Raw genomic sequence first — 27,251 nt, forward strand, 5'->3', positions numbered from 1 at the left:
GTCCCGGTTCCGCCCCCCGCCCTGCCCCGGTTCCCGGAAAGGATCCCGGTGCCCGGGGCCGGGGCACGGCGGGGCCGGGCCGGGAAGCGCCGCCCCGGGAGGGCCGGGCCGGGAGGGCGGAGCGGCCCCGCAGGACCCGCCGCGGCCGCGCCGGAGGTACGGGGGGTCCGGGAGCCGGGAGGGGACGGGACCCCTGTTCTGGGACCCTTCGGAGCTCTGGGAACCGCGAGCGGAGCGGGCTGGGCTCGGTCCCGCCGGGAACGGGACCGGGGACGGGACCGGGAACGGGACCGGGAACGAGACTGAGGGGAGTCGGAGCCGGGTCCGGCTCGGGCTGAGCTGGAATCACTTCCAGAGCTCGGGGAACACCTGCAAAGCGGAGGGGACACCCCTCAAAGCAGGAGCGAACACCCGCAAAGCGCGTTTGAGAGCTGGAGCGGCGGCGTTTGGGGAGCGGTGGTGCCTTGGGGACACCCATTGGGTCACCCCTTGGGGACAACTCTTGGGGTCACCCTTGGGGACACCCCCTGGGGACAGCCCTTGGGGTCACCCCTTTGGGTCACCCCCTGGGGACACGGGCTTGGGGACACCCCTTGGGGACACGGGCTTGGGGCACCTCGTCAGCCCTGGCAGGCAGCGGGGTGGCCGTGCTGGGAGTGTGGGAAGGGTGGATGTGTTTGGGGAGCATCAGCAGCACTTTGGGGAGGGCTCAGCAGCCGGGAGGGTTCAGGTAAATCCCCGGTGGCGGTCCCGGCCCGGTGGCGGTCCCGGCCCGGTGGCGGTCCCGGATCGCGGGCCCGCCGCTGCCCACGTCCGTCCCGGGAGCGGCCGGAGCGCGGTGCGAGCCCTTGGGAGGGCAAACAAAGCCGGGAGAAGGAACCTGAGCGTGCCGGGCCGGGCCGTGCGTGAGCCCAGCCCGGCCATGGGGGTTCGGCCCTTCCTGTCGTGACATTCCCGATAAAGAATGAGTGGCCCGGAGCTTTGGGGGGCTCAGCAAACCCGCGGGTGTCTCCCAGGCGTGTCCCAGAGTGGCTGTGTGCCGGTGCTGGTGTTTGATTTTTGGAGCGTCGCGGAGCACAGCGTGGCTGGGGTTGTTGGATGTGTGAGCACAAACCAGCGGGGCCGTGAGTGTGTCCGTGTGAGAGGGGCTGCCTCGGGCCCTGTGTGGCGGATGGAGCCTGGTGAGATGAAGCTGCACCAGGAGGAGTGGTCCTTCCTGGCTTTCCAGCTCCCTAAAGCCTGTCAGGAGCAGACCTAGGCCACTGCCAATGGGATGCTGCCACAACACATCCCTCCACAGCAAACCTGAGCATCCTGCGACTGTCCACAGCCCTGGATGTCCTGGCGTGAGAGCCAGAAAGGGAAACCTCCCCGGTGTCAGCAGAGAACATGTGGGTGTGGGGCTGGCAGAGCCAGCCCTGGACTCAGGTGACTCGGAAGTATGTGAAACACCTTTGATTTTAGCTGTGTAATTACACGGGTTGGAAAACCCTTGGGAAGGGAAGTGCCTGGGGAAGGAGGAATGTTTGGCCGTCGGTGCCCTGCAGAGAGCTGAGTGTGGGTGCCTGGCGCCGTGGCCGTGCCCTGGGAGATGCCAGAGGGGCAGGGCAGGGCTGGCTGCTCTCCCAGCTGGAGCCTGGCAGCAGGGACCCTCCAGCAGCCCAGGTATGCGTCTGCCTCCCCGTGCTGCTCCGTGTTCTTCTCATTCCCAGTGTACTTCACAGGCAGAAACTGATGTCAGGGCTCTGTGGGAGCAGCTGAATGCCCTGTGTGAGCAGTGCAGGTGGCTTGGAGCAACATAACCCCCAGCAAACCTCCATCCATTCCAGAATACCTGTGCCCACCTTGCGGAACACGGCTGCTCCATGTCCCCAGGCTGGCTCCATGTCCCCAGGCTGGCTCCATGTCCCCAGGCTGGCTCCATGTCCTCCAGCACCACCCCTCCCTCCCTTCCTGCCCTGGAGGCTCCTTGGCCATCTGCAGTGCCTTTTCTCTGTGGTCATCCTCGTTGGAGAAGCTGTTGGAAAAGCACCAGGAGAGGTGATGCAGATTTGGGGAAAAAGGTGTTGCTGGAAATGCAGGCAGAGGATGAGGAAGGCGGTGCTGGCGAGGCCGATGGCAGCACGAGGTGCCAGGTTAGAGGCTCGAGGAAGGGGAGAAAAGCATCCAGGGGCTCCAGTGGTGCTTAAAGCACTCCAGAGGGGCTGGGAGGAAGCAGGAATGCTGGGTTCCACTTCAGAGGACATCAAAAGGGCAGATGGATAATGTCTCCTGTGCTGGAAGGCTGTGGAGGAGGGTGTGTTATCTGGGTGTTATCTGGGAGAAATCCCAGAACAAAAAGCAGGGGGAGGCTGTGGAGGAGTGGCTTTATCTCAACGGAAACAGCAGATGAGAATTTAAAAAAAAAAAAAAATCCAAACTCAGAGGTGCAAAGTGGAGTCCAAAGGAAAGAAGGAAGGAGAAAGAGTCCAGGGGCTGGGATTTTCCCAGGCAGATGTGCTTTCCCAGGCCTGGGTGCACAGGGAATTCAGCTCCCTGGAAAGACGTGAGCACTCCTGTTGCCTGGAAAATAGAATGGATCTTCCCACCAATGTTAGAAGGGATATAAAAGCAAACCTTTACTGGAAAGCTTTCAGGTGCACAATATGGTGAAAATCACACATGGTACAGTAATTCTACAATTTTTGTAAGGTTAGTCGATTCGTATACTTATATGCTCTCTAATTAAAAGGTTAGCTGATTAGGTAATAATTCCTGGGTCCTGCCACACTGGGAGCAGTACAGAGGCTTTTTTGCCTCTTTCTTGACTTTTGTTTTGTCTGGTCCAGATTCTGTTTGGAAAACAGGACATCCTTGTAGTCAGTTCTCTTCTTGGAATAAGACTAAACAGTATTTTGGGAAAGTGTTTCTAAGCTTAGCTGATTGTTCCTAAATGTAGAGAAGAAAGATAGGGAAAGTACTAGAAGTTACAGCCGTGCATTAACAATCTACAAAGCTACAAATAGATGAAAAATGTAAAAAGCTAAAAATCTTAGGCATCGCCCCAAGCCCCCTTCTCTGGTTTAGCAGAGCTGGGCCTGGAAGCATTAGTGTGGCAGCTGGCCCCGGTGCCAGTCCCAGAGCCTGGATCAGGAAAAGGCACAGGACGGTGTTTACACAGCAACCAGGACCCAGCCAGGGCTCGCCGACCTGCCAGGGCCAGCGTGGCCTTGGTGGCCAGGGCAGCATTGTCCCCAGGAACAAACGGCACCGTCCTGAAACACAAATGTGGAAGGACTCCCTGTCCCTGCCCGTTCCCGCTCCGCAGAATTCCAGAATCGTGGGGAGAAGGAGTTTGTCTGGAGGCAGCTCCTTGTGTCCCAGGGGGAAGGGGGAAGGCCAGGGTGGTGCTGCTGCACAGTCGTGGTTACAGCCCTGGGGTTTGGCTGCCGTGCCCTGTGTGATCCCTGCCACTTCAGAGACCCTTGGCATCCGTGCCCAGCATTCCCAGCCATGCAGCAGAGGCACACGGATATGGCTTGGGAATGCTCAGGCAGCCCTTTGAGGAAATGGGGTGTTCTGTGAGCCCTGCCACTCTGTTCTGCTGTGGGGTGCTCTGTGAGCCCTGTCACTCTGTTCTGCTGTGGGGTGCTCTGTGAGCCCTGTCACTCTGTTCTGCTGTGGGGTGTTCTGTCAGCCCTGTCACTCTGTTCTGCTGTGGGGTGTTCTGTCAGCCCTGTCACTCTGTTCTGCTGTGGGGTGGGTTGCAGCAGCCTGAGCCTGGGAATGGCTTTCCTGTGACCCCCGTGTTCTGCAGGAGGTGGCAGAGCTGGGGACCCTCTGGAGCAGGAGAGGGGGGAGAGCCTTGGGCAAGGTTTGAGGAGAACATCTCTGTTCCCCCAGCGCTGTCCATAAGGTACTGCTGAGGAGGGGGTGTTAAAAATTAAACTGAAGCAAAAAAGAGGGTGAAATACCTCTTTAGATGTGTGTAGGGAATGCTGGGGCCAGTGGAGATGTGGATGTGTTCTTTTGTGCTCTAGGCAGGAAGTGTAAGCAAAATGTGGGAAAGCCCTGATAGTCTGTGAGGGGCTCCAGATTCCTATTCTGTGGTGAGATGCTGTAAAATGGGCTGGGATTTGTCCAAAAGATCAGGAATTGGCTAAATCAGCAGCAGTGCTTCTTTTTGTGACTCAGCTGGATTTGTCTGGCTATTCCCTACATCCCCTGGGCTGCATCTGCACAGAAACGTCCCTGTTCCTGAGGCAGGGAGAGCAGGGGCAGCAAGAAGGGACAAAAAGAGAGAAACCATGGCAGGGAACTGGAAGTAGATGGTCTTGAAGATCCCTTCCAAACCCAAACATTCTGGGACTCTGAAAATACCTCACAAATCCCAACCTGTTGCTTTTTAGACCCCCACCTGGAGTTTTGTGTCCCTGGTGGTTGAAGCCCTGTGTAAGGAGGGCTCAGCACCAGGCCGTGCCCATTGCAGGAACGAGCTCCTGAGGATGTGCCGGGCCAGCAATTAGCAGGGAAGAGGATTAATGAGCAGGTTCTCTGGGTGGAAGCATGGAGAGCCTTGTAATCTAACACAGAGGGGACTCTGGAATCTTCGGATGCTTGGAGAACGGGTTTATTTTCCCCCTGAATTTTCCAGATTTAGTTGTGTGACTGGTGATGCAGTCACCCCCTGGTTTTTGGAGGCAGCTCTGGGGGGCTGTGTCACTCTGTGGGGCTGTCCTGGGGGGTTGGAGGAGGTTTGGAGGAAGCCCTGGGGTGTTGTATTTCACTGGGGCTCGTCCCATCCCCGGTGGCTGCGGCGGGGTTTGCCCTGTTCCCCCGAGCGCAGCCTCGTCTCCCGTGACCTGCCGGAGCGTGAGTGGGAAGGTGATGTCACGGCAGGGAAAAATCCAAAGGTTGTGGAGGACAGAGGAGCGTGGGTGCTGCCGAGGGCAGCGGGGGGTGTCGGGCTTCCTCCTGAGTCACCGCAGCTCCTCCGGGAGCTCCGGGGTGTGCAGCACGATCCGGGGCTGGCGCTGTCTGTCCCCCATGGAGGGGGAGCTGTTCCTGCTGCTGCTCCCCCTGAGCCCCTGCCAAACCCTTCGGGGTGTGTGTTGCTGAGGCCGGGCTTATCCCGAACCTCCCGTGCCCAGCGAACACTCGGGAATGTCGCAAGAGCATCCCCGAGGGCTCCGGAGGAGGGAGAGGTGCGGGAAGCCCGGGGAGGTGCGGGTGCCCCCGGGCTCTGCAGCCCAGCCTGCCGGAGGAGTTTAATGGTTCGGAGATCCTGGTGTAAATCATTGCCAGGGCAGGGCAGGGGCAAGCAGGGAGCGGGACGGAGACAGGGCTGGTTTGCAGGAGAGAGGAGGGGAGCGGGGCTGGAGGGGGCTGAGGCACTCGGGCATCACTTGCCCACCTGATGTGGGGACAAACTTTTTACAGGAAAGGACAAGGAGGGAGGGTTTTAAAGTAAAAGAAGGATCATTTGGATAGGATATTTAGGAAGAAATTCTTCCCTGTGAGGGGGTGAGGCCCTGGCACAGGTTGCCCGGAGAAACTGTGGCTCCCCTGCCTCTGGCAGTGTCCAAGGCCAGGCTGGATGGAGCTTGGAGCACCCTGGGACAGTGGAAACTGTCTCAGCCCGTGGCAGGGAGTGGGATGAGATGAGCTTTGAGGTTCCTTTCACCCAAACCATTCTGTGATGCTGGGATGAGCATCCAGACCTGAGGCAGAGGCGGCAGCAGCTCCCTTCCTGGGGCACTGCTGGAGCAGCGACAGGAGCAGCTCTGGAAAGCCGGGAGAGCACTAATTCAATGGAGAGAGAGACTGGAATAGCAGGTCTCTGCTTTAATCTGATTGCTGGGCTGATGGGTAGCACTGCAATGGATCTGTGAAAAACTTCCAGGCATAGGGGTGACGTGGGAGCTTAAATCCTGCCCACTTCCAGGGCTGAGGTGCCCGAGGGGAGCCACACAGGCTGTGAGCAGGCACAGGGGTTTAAACACCACGGGTGGATGTGACCAGCCCTGTGTGTGCCCCGTGCCCACCGTGGGTGCAGTGCCATTTTCCTGCCCCAAGGCCATCACAGCTGATCTCAAGTTCTCTTGGCTGGCTGATGTGTTTGTGGCAAGAATGGGAGCTCAGCTGGATCATCAAGTGAGGAAAAAAACCCCTGAGGGCACAAGTGGAGAACAAAACCTTTGTGTGGGAGGGCAGAGGGCAGTGCTGGTACCACCGGTGGAGGTTTGGAAGCACTTGGAGGGGAGGATGGCTCTTGGAATGCAGGTGAAGCATTCGGGATGCAGCATTTTCCACACCCTCTGCAGCTGCTCACTAGGATGGGGTTAAAGCTGGGCTCAGGGGATTCCTCCCCCCAGGAGCACCCAGAGCAGCAGCCCCATGCTGGAGCTGGCAAGGCAGGGAATGATGGGCTTGCCCCTGCCTGCCTGTGGCAGCTCCCTTCAGGCTGGGAGCCGCAGCTCCTGGCTGTCCCAGAGCCCCAGAAAACCACAGGGGACAAGACTTTATCCTGTCCAGACCCATGTGGGGCCGGGGATGTGTCTAGAGGGGCTGGGACAGCCCTCTGGGAGTCTCCACAGCCGTGCTGGAGCACAGGCAGGGAGCAGGGAAGTTCCTGAGCAGATCCCTCCTCTCTGGGCTCGCCTTTTCCTGCTGCAGCCGCTCTGCGTTCTGGGAGTGCTGTTTTATTCTGGCCCTTGACCCTGCAAACTGGGCGTGCACTCAAGCTGAACAAGCAAACACGAAGCTTTTGAGAGCAGGAGGGTTGTGCTGAAGGGTGTGTGGGGGTGTGTGGATGTAGCACCACTGGCAGCACAGCCCAGAGCCACCTCGAGCCCAACCCGGCATCAAGAAGCCAAGGAGGGAAGGAGAGACCCCTGGCATGGCACATCCATAAACCTGCAGGGCTCCCCGGGGTGGAGATGGGACAGTTCTGTGGCTGCCCACCCGTGGGTCATGGCACCAGGGAGGGCAGTGGGCAGGAGATGTGGCTCCTGTGTGTGTTTGTTTCTGGAAATCCAGCACATCTGGTGCTGGTGACTCGGAAAACACTCAGAGGAGCAGTTCCCACCCGTGACCTGGCTGCTTGGGAGTGTTTGTGCTCAGACATCCCCCAGGGATGCAGCTGGGGCACTCAGCACCAGCATGTGTTACTCCAGGAAGGGTGAGAGCATCAGAAGGCTTTATTACAGCTCATTCCAGTCCTTTTATAACATGCTGTAAAGGCACATTATTGGTCCACAGGATGGACACCTCTCTCCATTGGTTAAGTAGCACAAACAACACCTGGGAGAGAGGTTGATATGGGAAAGGAATATTGTTTACCTAGAAATGTTATGGGGAGAAAAGTTATTTACACAAAGCTGCCTGGGAAAGGAGAATGACAGAATGGCCAGGTTGGTAGAAACCTTCAAGATCATCGAGTCCAACCCATGCCCTAAAACCTCAACCAAACCGTGGCACCGAGTGCCACATCCAGTCCTTTTTTAAACACACCCAGGGATGGTGACTCCACCACCTCCAGAAAACCGCTGGGAAAGATCCCCCTGGGGAAACCAAGCAATTCTCAGAAAAACCTAGCAATTCTCAGCTTTCAGCAAACCGTGCCCACCCACCCCTGCTGACCACTGTCCCTCTGTGCCCCCAGAGCTCCCTGCCCATGCCAGCGGCGCCACGGCCGCCCGGGCCCCGCCGTGACGTGGGGACAGCGCGGCCATGGCGCAGTCCCGGCCCAACGGCTCCCACTACGCCCTGACGGCCATCGGGCTGGGCATGCTGGTGCTGGGCATCATCATGGCCGTGTGGAACCTGGTGCCCGGCTTCGGCCCGCCCGGCAAGCCCGGCGGCAACAGCAGCCGGCCGGACCGTGGCTCCGGCGGCGCGCTCCGGAGCAAGACCTTCTCGGTGGCCTACGTGCTGGTGGGCGCCGGGCTGCTGCTGCTGCTGCTCTCGCTCTGCCTCAGCGTGCGCGACAAGAAGAGGCAGGGCCAGGAGCTGGCGGCGGCCCACGTGCAGCGCCAGGCGGCGGCGGAGCCCTCGCAGCAGGAGGACAGGTGAGGGGGGTTTTGGGGTGAAGGGAGCGGGATTGGGCGCGGGGGTGAAGGCGAGGGCTGGTGTTGGTGCTCAGGAAGGTGTGGACAGAGTAAGTCATGGCCCTGTTGAGTTCAGACATGTTTGATTTCCTTGTGACTTATGGCCATATTTGATCGTCTCTATCTCTGTCCTCACCATTGTATCTTGAAATGTTTCCAGCAAGGAAAGAGAGAAGGAAGATCTTACTGTGAAAATGAGATCGCTTAGTGTCCAGTGGCTAAGTTCTGTTTGTGATTTTAATACTTGTAAGGCAGACTTAACTCTACTGGTTCCATCTCTATATGTCCTTCTATTCCATTTTTGAAATTGCCTTTTCTGTTGCCCAGCAGTGATTTCTTCCCACAAGAGAATATCAGTTCCTCTCCCCCACCCTCAAAAATCAGTCAAAATACGATAGAAAAGGACATTACCTCTCTGTCTTTGTCATTCTGATATCTTATGGGTTGGGTACTTTGGGTTTTGGTTACCTTGGGAAAAAAACCCAAACTAAACAAAACAAGGAGAGGAAGGCAGCGTGTGCTCAAATAAGGAAGCACATGCCATGATTTAGGGTTTTGGTATGTCCTGGAGATGGGAAAGGAATGGCTGCAGCTGCATTTATGCGGCTGTAAGTGGAAGGGAGCCCTGTTGGTGTGTGAGGTGAGGTCTAGACAGAGCTGTGGGCAAGGCGGGGTTGGGAGAGGTGCCACTCCTGCCTTGGGAGCGAGCTGGGGGAACGTGGGCAGTGTCGTGGGTGACACAGGGAGCAGGAGGCTCCTGCCAATGCTGGGAGAGCAGCCAGAGGGGCAGGAGAGGGGCTGCCTCTGCCTCGCTGGGTGCAGCCAAGGTGCCAAACAGCCTTGGAGACTGGCCATGGAGTTTAGACCCGCAGCAAGGCTGCAGGGCTCTGCTGTTTGCTCAGGGAGCCCTGTGGAGCAGAGCAAAGGCTGCTGCCACAGCAGGCACAGCCTGGACAAACACAGGCACGGGGGAAGTCCCTGTCCTTCAGCACAGCTCCCTGTGCAGAGAGAGGCAGGGCAGCATTGGGACAATGTGGGGTGCAAGGGGACAGGAGGGGACAGTGCCACTGTTGGTCTTGTCAGGGTCTGCAGATCCTCGGAGGAAACTGATTTTCCATGTTTGATTGGAAAGGTAACTTCAGAATGCCAAAGAAATGGCAAGTATTGTGTGCAGGTACCTGTGCATAGATGGTGGCATAGAGTAGAGTTGATTCTCTTTGCAAAAAAACCCAAGGTACCCAACTCATAAGATATCAGAATGACAAAGACAGAGAGGTGATGTCCTTTTCTAATGTATTTTTACTGATTTTTGAGTGTGAAGGAGAGAAACTGATGTTCTCTTGTGGGAAGAAATCACTGCTGGGCAACAGAAAAGGGTCTGTGGGCAGAGAGTGATGATCAAATACGGCCACAAGTCACAAGGAAATAAAATGTGTCTGAACTTAGGTGGGGTCATGATTTATTCTGTCAAGCAAAAGGAAACTGGCATATAATGTAGAAGGGCAAAACCTATTTCTGGTGGGGTGGGGTGGCTTTATCCTTTCCTCTCCATCCCCTTCCCACAACGAAGCTGAAACGATGAGACTTAACTGAGACTTAACTCTTTCCCCTCCAGTCAAGAAGAGGACGAAGACGTCTCTTCCCAGTACTACGTGCCCAGCTACGAGGAGGTGATGAACACGGGCTACTCTGAGCCCAGAGACTCGGACAGGAGCACCAGGCTCAGCGTGTCCCTGCCCTCCTACGAGTCCCTGGCGGGGCTGGAGGAGGGCGGCGCGGCGCCGGGCGCGGCGGGCGTGGAGCCGGGCGCGGAGAGGCCGCCCAGCCGGCACAGCTCCCGCCTCAGCAAGCGCCTCAAGCCCCTCAAGGTGCGCAGGATCAAGTCCGAGAAGCTGCACCTCAAGGACATCAGGCTCAACCTGGCGCAGAGCAACAGCAGCGTCCCCGTGACGATAGAGCCTCTCACCCCTCCGCCCAAGTATGAGGAGATCCAGGAGAAAATGCCAGTGAGCCAGCAAATGCCTTAAAAAAAAAAAGAGGAAGCTGTGATGCTGCTTGGTTAAGGGTTTTCTAAACCCCACCGTGCCAAGAGGGGCTTGGCATGGGGGTGGAAAAGCAGCCAGGGCTCCCTGGGAGCTGCCACATGGAGGACGTGCTGTGGCACAAGGATGGGACTCATTTTCCCTGGGACTGGGTTTTGCAAAAGCCTGTGGGGAAAGAAGCCTGAGCACCACAAGTTCTGCTGCTGTGAAGTAAATGAAGGCTGGACGTGCCTAAACTGTCACTTGTGGTGTTTGATACGAGACCACCCAGAGCATCCTCTCATCTCCTCTCCCCCTTGCCTCCAGCAAGACTTTTCCAAGCCACCAAACTGATGTTGCAGAAGGATTTTCCAAGTGGAAAAGTGAAATGTTTCTTTTTTTGGCTGTCTTTTCTTTCTGAGGAAGGGGAAGCACGTTGCCAGAGCAGCACCACGGCTTTCCCTGGCTCCCAACTGGGCTGAGCTGGTGGCTCAGAGCCAGCCCTGACTCCTGCCAAGGTCTCTTCTGGCTGGTGGGAAGCAGCTGAAAGGGGCCTCCTGCTCCTCAGGGAGAGCACGGATTTCTTCCTCTGTTGCTTTCCCTGTTGTGTTTTGTGCTCCTTTCGAGGCAAGTGGGTGACTGGGAGGCGTTGGGACCTGCATGTGCCAGGGGTGAAACCACTGCTGAGCATCCTGTGCAGGCAGGCTGGTCTGAATAAATGTTTTGTACGTTGTGTCTGTGTGTGTGTTTTCTACACTGTGTGTTGTGTACATTGTGTGTGCTGTGTTATGCTCTGTGTTTGTTATTTTATTCTCTCTCTGTGTGTGTTCTGCTCTCTGTGTGCTGTGTTCTGCTCTGTGTGTGTGTGTTATGCTCTGTGTGTGTTTTATGCTCTGTGTGTGTTTTATGCTGTGTTATGCTCTGTGTTTGTTGTGTTATTCTCTGTGTGTGTGTGTTCTGCTCTCTGTGTGCTGTGTTCTGCTCTGTGTGTGTGTGTTATGCTCTGTGTGTGTGTGTGTTTTATGCTCTGTGTGTGTGTGTGTTTTATGCTCTGTGTTTTATGCTGTGTTATGCTCTGTGTTTGTTGTGTTATTCTCTCTGTGTGTGTTCTGCTCTCTGTGTGCTGTGTTCTGCTCTCTGTGTGCTGTGTTCTGCTGTGTGTGTGTGTGTGCTGTGTGCTCCTGTGTGCTCGGCCCTTCCCAAGGTTTGTGATCCATCTGGGATGCTGCTCCGTGGCCATCCCAGCCCCAGCAGAGCTGGGACGTGCCCTGGGAGAGGGGAAGGTGCTGGGCTAGCAGGGAGCCTGCACTGGGGTCTGGGGCTCTGTTCACACCCAGGGCCCACCCCGTGCTGGCAGATCTTTAATGCAGCCCTTATAACTGAGACCTTGGTGGTGGCTTGTCCCCCACTGTCCTGGAAAGCTCTGCTCATCAGGAGAACGGCAGACAGCTCATTCCCAGTCTGAATGGGAAGGCAGAAGGGCAGTGGGGCTCACTGGAGTGAATGGGAGAAACAATGGGATGGGACCACGTGTGGGGCAGGAGAGCTGGGAAAGGAGTGCTGCTGGATCATGGAAATGATGTGCAGGATTAGGACAGTCAGATAGACAGGGAAAAGCTCCAAAAGCAGCAAACCTCAATAATTTCCTTCTGTTTCACCAGTCTGGATACCCTGACTGAAATGTGATCCTTGGACAATGGAAATGGGAAAGGTAGCACAAACTCCTCTTTTTGGGAACAGCCCAAGAAAAGCCCAAAGCCATGAGGGAACAGGTACTGGAGGCTTTCATAGGCACCAAGCAGGGAAACACCTCTCAGGTACAGGTGTGTTTGTGGTGGAACACCCAGGTTTGGGCAGGAGCAGTTTGTGTGCCTGAAATCAAGGGAAATTTGGTCCGGCTGCAGAGCCTGGGGATTTATATTTGTGCTTCCAGGGGAGAAAAAGGAACATGAATTTGAGTGTGTTCCTGAAGCCCAGGCTCAGAACAGCCCCTCTGGATCTGCACAGATGCCAAATCCCAAGGACGCTCTGACCAGCTTGGAGGGCAAAATTAAGATTATAAAAAATACACCCACCACCCTCATTTATTTTCCTGGCTATTCCCATGGAGAATCCCAGACAGAAGAGGGGAGAGCAGCACCCTCCCAATCCCAGAGTGATGCTAAATTCCTGACTTTTCCATCCTGCTGCTGGAGACGAGACCAAATCAGCATTTCCAGGGTGCGCCCTCAGAGCGCTGCAAATCACGTGACAGAGTCACCGAGGTCAGCGCGCATGCGCGCAGTCCCCTGCGCCACCAGCGGGTGGCACCAGAGTCACTGGGGTCAGTGCGCATGCGCGCAGTCCCCTGCGCCATCAGGTGGAAGAGCGAGGCGCTGCAGGCAGCGCGCATGCGCACTGTGCTCGGCGGGTGGCTGCGATACCCGCGCTGGGCACCGGGCGGCGGCAGCGACTCAAAGTCCCCAAATCGCGGGATTTGAGTTAATTCCAGCGACAGAAACACCCGCGCACAGGGAGAGTTCTGTTCCTCGCGTAGTCACCTCTTCTGATACCTTCAAGCCACGTCTCAAGCCATATTTGCATTTGGAAGCCTTATAATTCTATATTCTATTTCTATATAGTTATATATGTATTTCTAATATTCATATTTCTATATTGTATTTCTATCTATTTACATAAACATATTTTTATATATTATGTGTTTCTAATGTATATATTTCTATATCGTATTTCTATATAATTATATACTTATATATCTATATATATTTCTAATAGATGTATATACTATATACTTATATATTTATATATTTTTATATATTTCTAGTAGATATAGAATATATTCTATTTCTATATTCTATTCTATTTCTATATATGAAAATTTTGAATATTCCAAATGCATATATTTGCATTTGAAAGCCTTATAATTCTACATTCGGGATTTCTTGTATTCTAAAATCCTGTGTATGATATAGCAGATACGGAGGGGATATTTTAAAATCAGTTTTTATATAAAGTAACATAATAATCAATAGATATAAAACGACAAACGTTGCGGTTTCAGTGTGTTACTCACGCTCCCGGTGAGTTTTCAGGCACTTTGGGGCTGTATTGTCCCTTTTGGGGAGCCCCCGCTGCCCGCCCCTCACCGGTGACATTGAGGTCCCCAATGACGTCATCATCCCCTCAGACTCCAACTCCCGGCAGCCTCCGCGCGCCCCCGCCATGCGCTTCCTGCTTACGTCATCTCCGCGCGCCGCGCGCGTCGTGCCGCCGCCATGGTGCAGCTCGGTGAGTGCGGCGGGCTCGGAGCGGCGCGGCCCGGCCCGGCCCGGCCGTGACCGCCCCGCGCTTTCTCCGCAGGGAGCCGCCTCCTGAGGGGCAGCCGCGGCGGCCACGTCGTCATCCGTTTCGCGCTCGGGGGCTGCACCAACCGGCCGTTCTTCCGCATCGTGGCGGCCAACAGCAGGCGCGCCCGCGACGGGAAGTACCTGGAGCAGCTCGGCTGCCTGGACCCGCTGCCCAACGCGCACGGCGAGAAGGTGGCGGGGCTCAACCTGGAGCGGCTGCGGTACTGGCTGGGCTGCGGCGCGCAGCTGTCCCGGCCTGCCGAGAAGCTCCTGGGTAGGCGTGGGGCGGGCGCCGGGGGTGGGGGGCGAGGGGGGCCCGGTCCGCTCCCGCTCTCACCGCGTCTCGCCGGGCAGGGCTGGCGGGGTTCCTGCCGCTCCACCCCATGACGGTGACCGGCGCCGAGAGGCTGCGCCGGCGGCGACAACGAGAGCAGCAGCCCGAGGCTGCCCCTGCGGACGGCTCGGCCGAGCCGGGCACCGGCACCGCGCCCTGACACGGCCCGGCCGCGAGGGGCTGGAGCGGCCCGGGCCCGCCCGGGACTGCACCGGGCCCGCCCGGGACTGCACCGGGCCCGCACCGGGCCGCCCGGGACTCCTCCTGCCCTGTCAGTGCATCTGACCCCATTAAAACGTTACCTCTACATCTACACCGTCCATCGGGTGCTTTCTCAAAGTTCACTGTTGCCCAGTTTGGTGGTAAAAGAGGTTTTGCTGCCCGAATGCAGGGACAGGAGCATTCCAGGAGCCATGTCCAGCCTGAGGGAGGGAGAACATTCATTAGGAAAGCTGCCTTTTATACACGAGTATTCCTCATGTTTAAGTAGCTCTCGTAAGCTTGGTTAGCACTGTACTCACACAGCCCAAACCCTTCATTTCTGCTCTGATGCTGTGATTTCCTCTGCTGGCTGTTCCATTGGCTGCTGCAACAAGATTTGTTATCCTTTTCTGAGAAAAAGCTATCCCTGGATCCTAGAAAAAGCAAGAATAAAACAAACAAGCTTACATACAGCTTAGGTACATGGCTGATAATGCATCACCCCCATTGCAGCCTCTCCCCGGCCTGCAGATTGCTGCTCTGGGCATATCTTGCATTTGAATTCATTTCATTAACATTCCTCATTGCCTGTTTTCCTTCTGCACCCAGGACTTCCATGTTCCACACAGGATGGAGCAGAACCTCCCCTTTGTTTACTGTTCACCCTCTTTGGGTCTTGGACTGTGCTGCTGCCTAGATCTGAGAAGAATCTGGCCACCACTGCGGCTGGGGGCATTAGGCAGCAAACTGCAGTCACCCAAAATTCTCATTATTCCATGCATTTGCCATTTCTGCATGGGATGTATGAGAGAGAGAGTGTTGACAAGGCTTTAAACATCAAAAACTTCTTGTGCAGCATAGAACATTCTCTCCCCAGCACCTTCAAACACAGCAAGGACTGTAATTCTGGTAAAACACTCCAGCCTGTCCCAGTGCTGCTGCCCTGCAGCTTCTGCTGCAGTTGCAGCCTGAAATTTGTCAGCTGACCCTGCTACAGGAGCAGAGCCTGGGGCACAGGAACAGCAGTGGGAAGTGGCTGCAGCTATTTTCCCAGTGAACATCCACTAAAACCTCCCCTGCAGAAAAGCTGGGCTAAGTGAATATGAAATAATGACCACAGGTTTGGAAAATGTCCAAAACAGATGCTGGAGATCTGCCTTGGCATTTCAGGCCCCAGTACTCAAAGAATTCTCAAGATGTCTATTGGATTTATCCAATCCATTGGGTGTTGTTTTGATAATGGCATCTAAAAGTTTCTCCTCTCTCCTCCTCTGTCCTCCAGCCTGAGGGAGGGAGAACATTCATTAGGAAAGCTACCTTTTACATAAATTATTTTTTAAATAAAGTGTATTTCCTATATAGTGCAAGATGCTTAATTATTCATTTGTAGAAAATAAATTGGCTAGACAGCTTTTTGAAATACTTCCCAATGTACTTTATATACACATAGATACATATTATATTTATAAATTTTATTCTATTTGATTCATGAAAAGACTTGTTTTTCCAACCAAAGAACAGCAGAAGTTCTGAAATCATGAGGTTGTCTCTGAGTGACACAGCAGAGGCTGAGGGAGCTGCAGACTTGCTGAAATGGTTACAGGTGGCTTAATTACAAACATGTGAAGAAAACCAGTTAGGTCTTTTCTCCATCCCTCTCCCCATTTTCCCAGCTTCTGTACATCTGTAATAAATACATTTACAAACATCCACAAACAATTGCCATGAAGCAACTTTTAATGATATGGACTTAATCAAAATTAACCTTTAGGCATGACTGGAAAACAGCATAAAATCATTTTCCTGCCTAAACTCATGCATCTTTTTTTTTTTATCAGTAACTTGTAAATTTAGACAATATTTGAAGCCTTTGGATTCCAGAAGGGAAACATCACATTGCAGCTCACAGTTCACCAGTGACCATATACAGTAATTTCTATAAAATACAAAATGTTTGACAAAGGAAGAGAATAAGCAAGTAAGCAATGCCTCTTTTTAAAGTTATTTCTAAGGATTTGGTGCAACTTCCAACTCAGCATGTTGGTGACAGGCTCTGGTTTTTTTTCCAGACACCACTAGTATTGCTCAAAGCCCCAAATTAAGACACACTGATGTCAACTTAAAGTACTATGTATGTACCACTACATAAATACATATGCAAAATAAAGTCCATACCCCATAAAATAGAAAAATGTAATATAGAGTCTATTGGGCAAGGCATACAGGCATAGCAATAGTTTTATAACTACATAAATGTAGTTGATATTATTTACAGATGGAAATGGAGACAAACATTATCATCAAATACATTGCTTTTATGAAGTTTTTGAAGATTTTCACTTGCAACAAAATGATCTGCAACTCCAGCTACCTGGAAAAGTAAAGTGCTCACAATCCATTTAGTGCAATAACGCTGGCTACAAAACTTAGGAGGAGAAAAAAAAATTAAGAACTAATATTCCATTAGCTAGTAGGACCAAACAAAAATAAGTTTTGAGTTTAAAAGTTTGAGAAGGAAGAGAAATGAAGATTACAAAGCAGACTAACATGAAGAGAATAATTCTCCAAAGTCAAGTCTTTCGATTGTCAGAAATTAGAAGTGCCAAATGTGGTTTCTCATGCTATTTTGTCCCAGCTTTGTCCTGAACATTCTTGAAGACAGCTGTCCCATAATCAAGGAAATGGCACAGATATTCCTGCAGATATGACACCATGTAGACCCAAAGAAAGAAATGAAGGATGAATGTACTCATCAGTCTGACAGTCCTTTATCTCTCTGAGTGCTTGACTTTGTAATTTCAGCAGTATTCCTCTGTTAAGGTCAACACTGAGTAATATGAAACTGGCTTCTAAAATATAATAATTGGGAGCAGATGATAAAAATGGGGGTTCTTACAAGTTATGTATTATGCTTTCAGCACTGGATTACAGTAAGCCACAAGAACTAAAGATTACACATATTATTTCACCTTGGCATCATAGATCAGAAAAAACATCGGTGAACAGTGAAGTACAACCCATTTAAAAGGAGTGACTCTCCAGAGAATACCATTCTTCTGGATTTAGGGACCAAATATAATCTCTACAGGGATGCCATGCACAGCACATGTGAACACCAAAATGTTCACCGGCCTTGGCAAAACTTGGCTGCCTACCCAAAACAGGGGCTTTAGAAATAGTTTAATTAATGATTTAAAACTAACTCCTGGCCTTAACTAGCACTTGTAAAATTCTCACACACCACTTTGTAAAATCAGAATAATTAAATCTCTCAGGTAATGAAACCCAAAGCCCTTTTACTGGTTTCACTGAGATGTGGAAGATGCAGCTCTAATTGACAAGCGCTTAGTCACTGATCCCCAGACTTCAGAATGCCCCAAGGTAAAATTATATAAATAAGAATGATGTGATGCAGGCTTCCATACATATGATTTTTCTTAAAAGTTCTTGAGAGTTACCTTCTGCCCAAGGGAGGTTGATGGGAAAAGACCTTTCTCCTCAAAACTGGGTTATGGACAACTGCTGAATTGGATTATGGACAAATCCTCCTGCTAAGTCATCACAGACCTCTGTAGTCCTAATTAAACTCTAATGAGGAAGGAAATATGCACATATTGGCAAACATCACCAAGGAGCACAGCCAGGACCTCCAGAGTGGGGTGTGGGAGCCAGGCCACAGCGCCTCCAGCCCACAGCGGTGTGTGGGAGCAGCTCTGCTGGTGGGAGCTGTGCACCCACAACCTCATGGCACTTGACAGACGACTTACACCACCCAAGTTGCTCTCAGCCTTCCCAAAGTTTGGAAGAGCACCCTCCAGAGCCAGCCCTTCCACAGGCAGAGGCTGTAGCTTGGACCTGCAGCTCCCAAAGGCCTCACAGGAATCACCACGGTCCTTGGCGACCAAGGCTGCTCTGCCTGGCCAGGAGGTGGCACCTTCTGCCCCAAACCTGGCACGTCACCGTTCCCACGGTGGCAGTCTCTGCAGCAGTGCAAGCAGCCCAGCAGGTCACTGCCACTCCGGAGGGTGAGATTATCCTGCCCAGACTTTCAGGTCTCCTGCCTCATGCTGGGCAATGCCAGTCTTCCCCCGGGATGACAGCACCACGAGGCAGCTGGAGGGAACGGCCCCAGCACTTCCTGCTGCTGTGGCCCCAGGGGCACAGACAGGCTGCTGCCACCTCAGGGGAAGGACGAGCAGTGCCAGGCGCCGCTGACTCACCCCTCACCTTCCCACAGGCAGGGGAAAGCTCAGCAGAGCCAGCACAGACCTTCCTTTCCGTTTGCCAAGCGCTGCACCGTCCCGGGGGCGCGCAGCCTGTCCTGTCACGATCCAAGGGTGATGCAGTGAGGCGGAGAGGCTGCGGCGGCTTCTCCCGTTCACTCGTTCCGCGCGCGGGGCAGGAGCGGGCGCTGCTCCTCGGAGGGTGGCAGCTCCTCGGTGGGCAGCAGCTCGTAGGTGACGCAGAGGGAGGAGAAGAGGCAGCCCAGGAAGGACACCAGGCTGGAGAAGTACATGGCACTGCTGGCGCTGCCCACGGCCGCCGTCAGCGGCCCCATGGCCACGGCCACGAGGATCTGCGCCAGGAAGTACTGGCAGCTGAGCAAGGAGATGTCAACGCCCATCCCACGCCGGGTGCCCTCCGCCTGCGAGCCTACGAACTGCGGGGACACAGCCACAGGGTCAGGGGGTGTCCCGGGGCTGCCGTGCCCTCCCCGGCCCGGGGCTCACCTCTCGGCTCTGGTAGTAGTCGCAGAGCAGGGAGTAGGGCAGCGTGCAGAGCGTGGCGAACAGAATGCCGTAGGTAGCGCACAGGGACAGCAGCACGTAGACGTTCCTGGAGAGCGTGGCCAGGCCCGTGCCCAGCCCAAAGGCCAGGTATGCCACAAAGTACAGTGTCCGTGTGCTGAAGCGCTCCTCCAGCTTCTCCAGCACGGCTGCAAGAGAATGGGACAGCTTTCGGGGTGAACTGCAGCCCTCCCCACAGCCACCGGCCAGTGCAGCCGAGAGGCTCAGCTTTGGTTAGGCAGCCACTACAGCTCTGAGGAATTGGTGGCTTGCACGTGATCCAAATCTGGCTGCCATGATGCACACAGGGCATGGCAGAGCTGAAGGCTGGCAGTGCCCCTGTCCCAGAGGGGTAAATGGGAACTGGTGGAGCTGGGCAGAGGCATGAGATACACGACAAAATGCTGGGGTGGCACAAGACACCTGAGTGCTCTGCCTGGGACACTCGGGCACTGCGTGGTGCTGCACCTGAACTGTGCCTGTGGTGACTGCATGTATCTCTGTATGCAATGTACATTGAAAATGCCACCTGTGAAAGGAACCACATCCTAAGAGAGATGTGTTTTCACTGGATTGCTGACCTCATCTAATGTCAGTGCAGGCCAAGCTAAGTAGCAGAGGTAACAGGGTGAAAAAGAAAACTCTGCCAAGGCACTTGTGCCATGTGGTAGGCTGTGTGTAACAAACACTGGCCTACTCCTTGCAGAAACACCACTTTTAAGAAATGTATCCTTTCCCAAAGCAGTAGTTAAGACAGCTTTAGCAAGTACCTGAATAGCAAGCAGCACTGAATGCATAGATGCACATTCCCCAGCAGCCCATGGTGACCCCAGTGTTGTACTTCTGATACTCATCTGAGTTGTGAGGTGCTTTTGGGTTCCCCTGGAACACTACTTCTCCCATGAAGTCAGTATAGAAGAGTAACATCCCCTCAAACGAAAGCCACCCTGAAAGAAGGGAGAAGTAACCTATTAGGATTTCAGAATATCTATTTCCCCTTAAGCTTACATGGATGTTATCAGCTATATTACAAATCACACCCTAGGACAGGTTGTGCAACCTGAGTGTTACATAACATCCAGCCACATTTATCTGAGACCGCTGCTCCCTGTGCATAATGCTGCAGTGTTTGTTAAAGACATTCAGGCTTTTACAGACCAAGATTTACCATTTGAATTCCTAAGTGGAAACCTCAAGGCTGACTAAAGGCCACAAAATACTGGTTTAGCAAGACAGAAAAATAGATGACAGCAGTCTGAGCTGTCTTCAGGTTCTGACAGGTCACAGCACTCAGTTTAACAGAGTGGCTCATCCCATAGTAATTTCAGGTTGCTGTTATCCTCCCACGTAGGACTGGAAGGAGTGCTTCTTATGTCATGGTTGCAGCCTCCAGAGTGCCTCTGACACAGTTAAAAACTCTGCTCACATATTGGCACCAAGGCCATTGATGTAGACAATCCCTTAATTCACAGCCAATGAGTATTAATTACCTGGTCCCTTCTGTCCAATTCTGTGTAAACTGGAATGACTGCAAGCCAACAGTCACACATTGGTTAAGAGTAAAGGTAACACTGTACTGGTTACAGGCACTCCAGCAATGCTACGTTCCACACCTCCTTCTGGGACCCCTGTACATGAGCAGTCAAAGGGGGGAAAGTAAATGCTAGTCTCAGGGAGTAAGCACGGAAATACAACTAATCTCATCTTTCTGCTTGGTGTGGCCATTCCCCATAAGATGTGCTGATTTGGGCTGTTGTTGTTCCCTTTCTAGGAACACAGCTTTACTGCTTTGCTGGGGTGTTTTGGGGTTTTTTTCCTCTCTAAATGTTCTAAGAAGGTACCTCACTGGTATCTACATGGAAGAAATCAAGTTGTGTTCAGTTAGCAGCTATTGCAGCAATAGATAAAATACTGAAAAAGGTTCACCCGAGGTAGAATCCTTCCTGGTGAAGGCAGGAGGGCTCTTTGGCAGTACCTAGGAAGTGGTTGATGCAGAGGTTCCGCAGAGCCTTGGGCATGTGGCAGATGGTGGAGCAGAGCAGCTTCACGGACAGGGGCTGCTCGGAGGCATCGCCCGGTTCGTTGAGCTCGCTCTCGTACTTCACCCCGTTCAGCAGGATGTTAGCAACCTGCACGAAAGCACTGCCAGGTCAACAGGCACAGTAAGGGAAGCACAAACATCCTGCAAGCAGATGTATGCAGTATTGCACACCTATCTGATCATCTGAAAGTTAAACTCTGCTGCTGGAGTACGTTGACTTGGAGACTGAGGAGTGCATTAGACTGGGACAAGTGACAAATGGCAGCGCTGCAGCTGTCAGTGTACCTGAACCAGCTCCCTGCACTGGGGTACTTGGTAACAACATTCAGATGCACAGCAGGAATGCATCAATTCCATTGCATTTATAGGAGCTGTACCCACTTTCAGGTGAATGTGGATCCTGAAGTTTTAGAGACACTGAGGAAGAAGAGGATGAGTTTAATCGAAACACATTATCATTGCTTGCCAACCTCGATGCTCAACCTCAGTGTGCCCAGTATGTAAAATCCTGGCCCTAACAAAGCCTGCTCTCACAAACTGGGTCAAAGTACAGCAACAACAAACAAAACAAAGTGAAAAACACCACCCCCCAAAAATTAAAATAAAATTAAAAATCCCCAAATCAAAAAAAATAAGGACCATTTACCTCATCTCAGATCATAAAAAAATGGGCCAGCATGCAGAGGTCTCAGACATTCCAAGTTACCACCAAGAGTGGGAGGTGAGGTCAGTCTTATCCCTCAGTAAGGGAAAGTTCACCTCCCTGATGGAGCCAGATGTAATGACTGCCATAAGGAGAAGCTCATGGGAGAATCCTATCCCTGGCCCTATTTTGCAGGTCTTTCTGTGGAAAGGGAAGATACAGGCTCAATAAAAATGTGACCTTTTCTGCTCTCATGTGGTAGCTCCCTTGGTAGTGAAGCAGGACTAAAAATACTGACCTAGCTCTCACAACTGGCCCAGTTAAGAGCGGGACATTCTCATTTCTGCCATCTTAACAAAGGCAGCTGACAGACTGTCAGCCATAATTCACACTCTACCCACTACTTCACTGATAGAGTCATAGCAGGTATGCTGTTTCCATAATTATTTTTATGAAGAAGCTGTCACAAGAATCTTTCATGAATAATTCGTGCACCACACATTTAAAACTATACAAAGACATTATTAACACTCACATTCACATGGTCATATCATTGATTTCCTGCTCTTACCTGTTGGCTGAAGGTTACATTTCTTCTCCTGTTATTCTCTGGGCAGTGTCCTGTTACAGCATCTGGAATGGCCAAGGTCTGAGGTCTTTTCAAGATCCCCGCTGACCGTGGCTTTATTGCATCCAGTGAGCCCACTCTCAGCACATCACTATCAGGCCCTGATGTTAAGCTGCTCTCCCCTTGCTCCAGAATTCCATTTGCTCCATGGTAAAAGCCATCAGGCACCCGAGGAAAGCTGACACTGACAGGCTGCCTGGACAAACTAGCTGGAAGTGTCACGTAACTACTATGCCCGCCTGTAAAACAGTCTATAAGCACACTGTCAATATTTGAAGTCCCAAAGGATGATGCAAACTCATTAATTCCCGTCAAAGAATTGTCTCTGCTGATAAAACTCCCGTATTTTGGCGTGAGTGGGCTCATGGGGGAAACAGGACTGGTAAAACTTGCATTTAAGTGAGCTGAGTTATGAGAAGCAGAGTTTTCATTTACACTGTCCTCAAAGAAGAAAGGTGGAGAAGGAGGAAGAGGAAGACTTGGACTTTTCATCACCTTTTTCTTCCTGTTAGAGGACTTTAAGGGTCTCTCTGGAATGCTAACTAGAGTCAGCACAGTAGCAATAGTCAGTACAACAGAGGTGAAGACATAGATGACACGAAGTTGCCCTCCTACAGCTTTTCCAAAACTGGTTTTATCCCAGTGTATTCCTCCAACAACATAACCAAAGCCACCTCCAAGACCTGGTGGAAAAACAGAGCTAAGATTATCTTCCCTATCCAGTCCCACAAGTCAGCAGCAGCACAGCATCACTTGTCTAATGAATCATGAGTAGAATCAGACATTTCTGTTTTACCATTTGACCCCTTTTCACTTCAAATGCACTACTAAACACAGCTGTGCCACAAGACAGTCTGGATGTACCAACATGGTACAGAAAGAGGGAGAAAGTGCTGTGAAAGTGATGATACAAATAATTAAAAATTATAATTTTTCTTTGCCAAGAACAAAACACCTTACCTTTAGCTATTTCAGTCCGTAAACAGAAGTGTCCACCAGCCTTGTGACAAGGCTCTGCAATCATTCAGCTAAGACTGTTTTCCTGAAAGTGAAAATCCATTTTCCTCATATGAGGAATGCAGATCTAACTAAGACAGATCCAATCACTTCAGCAGCGTAGCAAGCTCATTTCTTAGCATTGTGTTGACAGTGCACAAAACTGCCACTGTGTTACTACCGATGAACAGGGAAGTTTGGAGAGCACCTCTCTCTCTCCATTCACATGGTGAAAGTCTTACAACACTCTCCTTTCTTACTCACAAACACATTCAAGAGTGTGGAATAGTCTCCTAGAACAGGGCAGCACAGCAATTGAAGATGACAGCAGTGAGAGATCAACAGCACCCAGTATGCACTTTCACCTCCGACAGAGCAACTACAAGGCACATATTCCACACCTGCAGGAAGCCAAACCTCCTCCCTCAAGGGATAATTTTGTTTCCATGGGTCTTAAAAAATGTGTGAGGGACCTTCAGATGAATAACCCAAGACTGTATCTTGTTTGAGCTGAGATAGTTACAAAAGCCTTTTGCAATAAATAGATTTTTAATTTTTTTAATGGTTAATTAGTGATATCTCTCAGTATTTGGTCATTATGCTTATTCAGGAGAAGACTGGTGTCTACACCCTGCTTTCTCACAGCAGGGCTTGTTTGCTCAGGGTTCACATCTCCCAGGAAGCAGCAGAAGACATACCTGCTAACAAAGCGTGGATGTTGAGGCCCCTGTCTTGATCCGCTGGGCTGCACACATCCATCATGTAGGCATGGCTGGGATTGTCTGCTGAATCTGCACTGAAGTCCATGAGCACAACACCACAGACCGTCAGGATGATCCCCCACTTGTGGTTATTCTCAGTGTCAGACAAGGCACTCCCTAGATCTTTGCCATTCAGCATAAGTGAGAGCCCAAGCAATGCTCCTGGGAACAAAACCAAAGCAAAATCAGTCACTGGTTTGTAAGCAAGCCTGCACAGCTCCACACTCCAAAAGCATCATTCTACACAACCTTGCAGCAAGCACTTTTGCTCTTGTTCATTTCAATGCAGCCTGGGAAATTGTGTGGCTTATAGGATACACATAATCCTTTTCCACTATTCGAGCTTAACAAATGTCTACTTTACTTTGGCCAGAAACATCCACATTCTTGACCCTCAAAACATTCTTTCAGACTCTGAGAAGCTTTTATTTGTGGATCTCCAGCTGCCAAAGCATCAGCTCAGTGTCACTCACCATCTTCTTCAGACCTGCAACACTCAACACCTCAGGAGCGTTTTGTTCAGCTTAGTGCCACAGGGGATGTCACAGAAGAGAGATGCACAACGTTTTTAAGTGTTATACCATCATTTCCAAAAGACACACCTACTGCTAAAACCAGAATGAAAGGTCTTCTCCTCCCAAATCTTGATGTGCATCTGTCACTCCAGGCTCCCAGCAAAGGCTGTAGCAAAAACCCTAGAAAAAAGGAATCACCAATGAACAGGAGTTTTCTACAAGCCTGTCTCACAGAGGAGTTAAAACAGACATGCCTTAAGGCAGTTAAGGCAGGAGCCCACAGTGCAGTGACATCCCCAGTCAGCACTGGTCACCCAGGGGCACACAGCACACCCTGCCCAGGACAGGGACTCAGGAACATCAGGTGCTGCTGCTCACTGCACTTCACTCTGCATCAGTAACACAGTCTGGCACCAGGGGAACAGTCAGAGTACAAGTTACACATTCTTCAGCACTCTGCTCCTTACAACTATTTCATTTATCCCATAATAGATGTGAGATCCCCTGCAGGATTAGCTTGGAAAACAGCAGGAAGCAAATATGCAAGTAGGAAAGGTGCCTGTATTAATGTGTGCCAGCCTGTTAGGAGTGGCCTATCTCTTCTTCTGAAGCACATGTTGTGAGTACAAGAACAGGCAGAACAAAATTTTCCAAGTGGTATCCATAGTAATGGATACACTCCCAGCCCTGCCTCTGTGCTAAGGCAAGTCATTCAGTGCCTGGATCATTACTGGGACACCTCCTTTGTTTCAGAAAGTTAAACAGGAGAAGGCAATGCCACTCTGCTTTTTTCCACACACCCTTGAAAACTGTCTCTGTATGCTTTTTTTCATGGGCACATAAATGGATACACTGATCTTCTCATGCTTGTTTTTCAATACAGGAACAGACCAACCAAAGCTTACCCTCACACAAGTTTTAAGAGGTTGAGAAGGTATTAAAAGAATAGATCTTTTGAGCACATTGGTCTTATTTCAGGCAGGGCACAGCAAGAATTATATTCCTATTTGTTTGTCTAAAAATATGGATAGTACTTTTTAACCTCGAGAGAACATACTCATGAACAGCTGAGGTACTGCAAACAAAAAATAAAAAAAAACCCATAGTGGAAAAAATAAGAGGGAAGAAATAGCAAGAAAAGTTACCTAATATAGGGCTGATGAACCACACCATTCCATACAGTTGGTCTGGAAGCCCCATCTGGAGCAGCACAGGGGTAACATAGGCTGTTTCCATGGCATAGCTGAATTCAAGCCCAAAGAGAATGCACCCATTGAAAAGGAGTTCCAAGAACGACCTCTGAGGCTGGAGATCCCCAAAGTCAACGCGATCAATGGGACAGGGGGTGTTTGGCGGCGGCGGCGGCGAGGGCCGGATGTGTTTCCTCCTTTTTGGGTGTCTCTTGAAGTTGTTGGCCCGGTGACTTATGTGCCGTGTGGGCAGTCCAGAATAGCCTGGGACAGGTGACCTCCAGAGCTCCTGAGGAGCCACACCTGACAGGAGTGCAGCATCGCCCACAGGGCTTGGTGCAGACGGTGGAATCATCGTGGGCAGGAGTCTAGAAGACAAACAGCTCAGAACAAAATGGTTGAGGTAAGAAAAACCTTGCTTAATTTTTTTTACTGAAGTTCAAGTCATTTCTCAACATTTCACATATGAAGTGTGGCCTTTGTGTTAGTTACAACCTCTTCTTTCCATCTCTTGATGGAAGCCATTTGTGTTTTATGGGCACATCTCTGCAGCTTTGCACAAATGAGATACTGTCTAAGTTACATAGTATTTGCCTACTGTCACAGGGGATTAAGACTGAAATATTTAAGACAATTAATAGACACCAATGTCACACTTCCCAGAAGTTTCCAATGGGTCAGTAAAGGGTTTAGATTTATGTAGAATTCACTTGAGTTAAACTCACTCAAGCAAAAAAAAAAAAAAAAAAAATCACAATCTCAGTCTGTGTTTACAATAATGCAAAGTTGTGGCCTGGCAACAGATTCCAGACCCCTGCTGCAACATGAAATCACTTTAGCAAAAAATCCTTATGCTCCTGATCCTACTATTCCTGCTGCCTGTGCTGAGGCCAAGGCTTAATGTAACACCTTCTTCTCAATGACGGAGTTTGGTTTTATTCCTATTTCCATTCCTGAATTCAGCAGAGATATCTCCACTGCAAGGACAGGGTCTGATCCTTAGGAACTGAATTATGAGAAGACACACAACCCACAAGCCACCCTCAGAACTGCTACTCCTCTTTCAGTGCCTAATGGTACCCAAGTGCTGAATAGGCTCCTTGGATCTTGTCAGAATCACTCCTGTAGCCAAAGCGTGCACAGTGTGGTGGCTAAAACAGCCAAGTGGTTTCCAAAATAGCACATCAGATAGATGCCAACAGATCTGCTGCATAAGCGAACCACATGTGATTTCTTGATTCTTTTTGCCAGAAAAGGAAACAGCTCAGGAGTGAAGTCTGACCTTTTCTTTATGTCTCCTTGCCCACAGACCAAAGCTGCTGCTGCATGAGAACAGCTCCACATCACCCCATCCCTCTGCAGAAAACCCTCACAACTGCACACTAGTGAGTAAAACAAGTCTCTTTTTTCATTACAGTTCCCCTGGGGGAAAAAAACCTCCCAGCTATTCTACACTTTGGCTGTACAGCACTCCCCCTAAATCTCATGTTTTCTGCTCTTTCATCTGGCACTTTTCATACGCTGGTCTTCCTTCCTGTTGCCATTAGTCTACACAAAGCCACAGTTTATTGCATATTATCCCCAACAATTACCAAAAGCAGAACTCCATGAGCCCATGTTTACCATCATGCCAACCCAAGCATTGTTAAGCTTGGTGGATGATGCCTGCATAGCCCATCCCCAGCTCCACAGGGATCCAG

General features: G+C 51.4%; 3 protein-coding genes across 10 annotated transcripts in view; 2 read left to right on the plus strand and 1 right to left on the minus strand.

Annotated features, from left to right (window-relative positions):
- Window positions 1-10,841, plus strand: TMEM51 (transmembrane protein 51). Its single transcript, XM_063417422.1, has 3 exons — window positions 1-156; window positions 7,643-8,048; window positions 9,703-10,841. Exons 2-3 carry the CDS (start codon window positions 7,711-7,713, stop codon window positions 10,112-10,114), a joined length of 750 nt encoding a protein of 249 aa, XP_063273492.1. The 5' UTR covers window positions 1-156; window positions 7,643-7,710; the 3' UTR covers window positions 10,115-10,841.
- A 2,465-nt stretch (window positions 10,842-13,306) lies between these two features.
- Window positions 13,307-14,102, plus strand: MRPS16 (mitochondrial ribosomal protein S16). 2 transcript variants are annotated; one of them, XR_010082830.1, is made up of 4 exons: window positions 13,369-13,396; window positions 13,469-13,729; window positions 13,810-14,006; window positions 14,038-14,102. XR_010082830.1 is itself a non-coding variant. In XM_063417423.1 (3 exons), the coding sequence occupies exons 1-3, from the start codon at window positions 13,384-13,386 to the stop codon at window positions 13,947-13,949; spliced, it is 414 nt and encodes a 137-aa protein (XP_063273493.1). In that variant the 5' UTR covers window positions 13,307-13,383; the 3' UTR covers window positions 13,950-14,102. The 2 variants fall into 2 exon arrangements, 1 of the variants encoding a protein (XP_063273493.1); XM_063417423.1 differs by having other exon boundaries at window positions 13,307-13,396; window positions 13,810-14,102.
- Window positions 14,103-15,967: 1,865 nt separating this feature from the next.
- The window catches only part of SLC45A1 (solute carrier family 45 member 1), a 48,496-nt gene continuing 37,212 nt past the window's right edge, over window positions 15,968-27,251 (minus strand). For 4 of the 7 annotated variants that reach the window (XM_063417416.1, XM_063417415.1, XM_063417414.1 and 1 more), the window contains 8 exons: window positions 25,507-25,919; window positions 24,449-24,541; window positions 23,784-24,008; window positions 22,033-22,772; window positions 20,753-20,906; window positions 19,548-19,724; window positions 18,721-18,926; window positions 15,968-18,650 (listed from right to left, as the gene is read on the minus strand). In XM_063417416.1, coding sequence (XP_063273486.1) covers window positions 18,369-18,650; window positions 18,721-18,926; window positions 19,548-19,724; window positions 20,753-20,906; window positions 22,033-22,772; window positions 23,784-24,008; window positions 24,449-24,541; window positions 25,507-25,906 — 2,277 coding nt within the window. In that variant the 5' untranslated portion in view covers window positions 25,907-25,919 and the 3' untranslated portion in view covers window positions 15,968-18,368. Of the gene's footprint in view, window positions 18,651-18,720; window positions 18,927-19,547; window positions 19,725-20,752; window positions 20,907-22,032; window positions 22,773-23,783; window positions 24,009-24,448; window positions 24,542-25,506; window positions 25,935-27,251 lie in introns of all 7 variants that reach the window. The other 3 variants (XM_063417418.1, XM_063417420.1, XM_063417421.1) reach the window with 1 other exon arrangement.

This window comes from Prinia subflava, chromosome 21, assembly GCF_021018805.1.
Source record: "Prinia subflava isolate CZ2003 ecotype Zambia chromosome 21, Cam_Psub_1.2, whole genome shotgun sequence".
In the NCBI taxonomy this organism is placed as follows: domain Eukaryota; kingdom Metazoa; phylum Chordata; class Aves; order Passeriformes; family Cisticolidae; genus Prinia; species Prinia subflava.

Excerpts from the sequence above, each read along its gene's own strand:
- TMEM51 (XM_063417422.1), top strand. The coding sequence starts at position 7,711 with ATGGCGCAGTCCCGGCCCAACGGCTCCCACTACGCCCTGACGGCCATC. Across the intron at positions 8,049-9,702 it reads CCCTCGCAGCAGGAGGACAG|TCAAGAAGAGGACGAAGACG; the intron begins GTGAGGGGGGTT and ends TTTCCCCTCCAG.
- MRPS16 (XM_063417423.1), top strand. Across the intron at positions 13,730-13,809 it reads GCCTGCCGAGAAGCTCCTGG|GGCTGGCGGGGTTCCTGCCG; the intron begins GTAGGCGTGGGG and ends CTCGCCGGGCAG.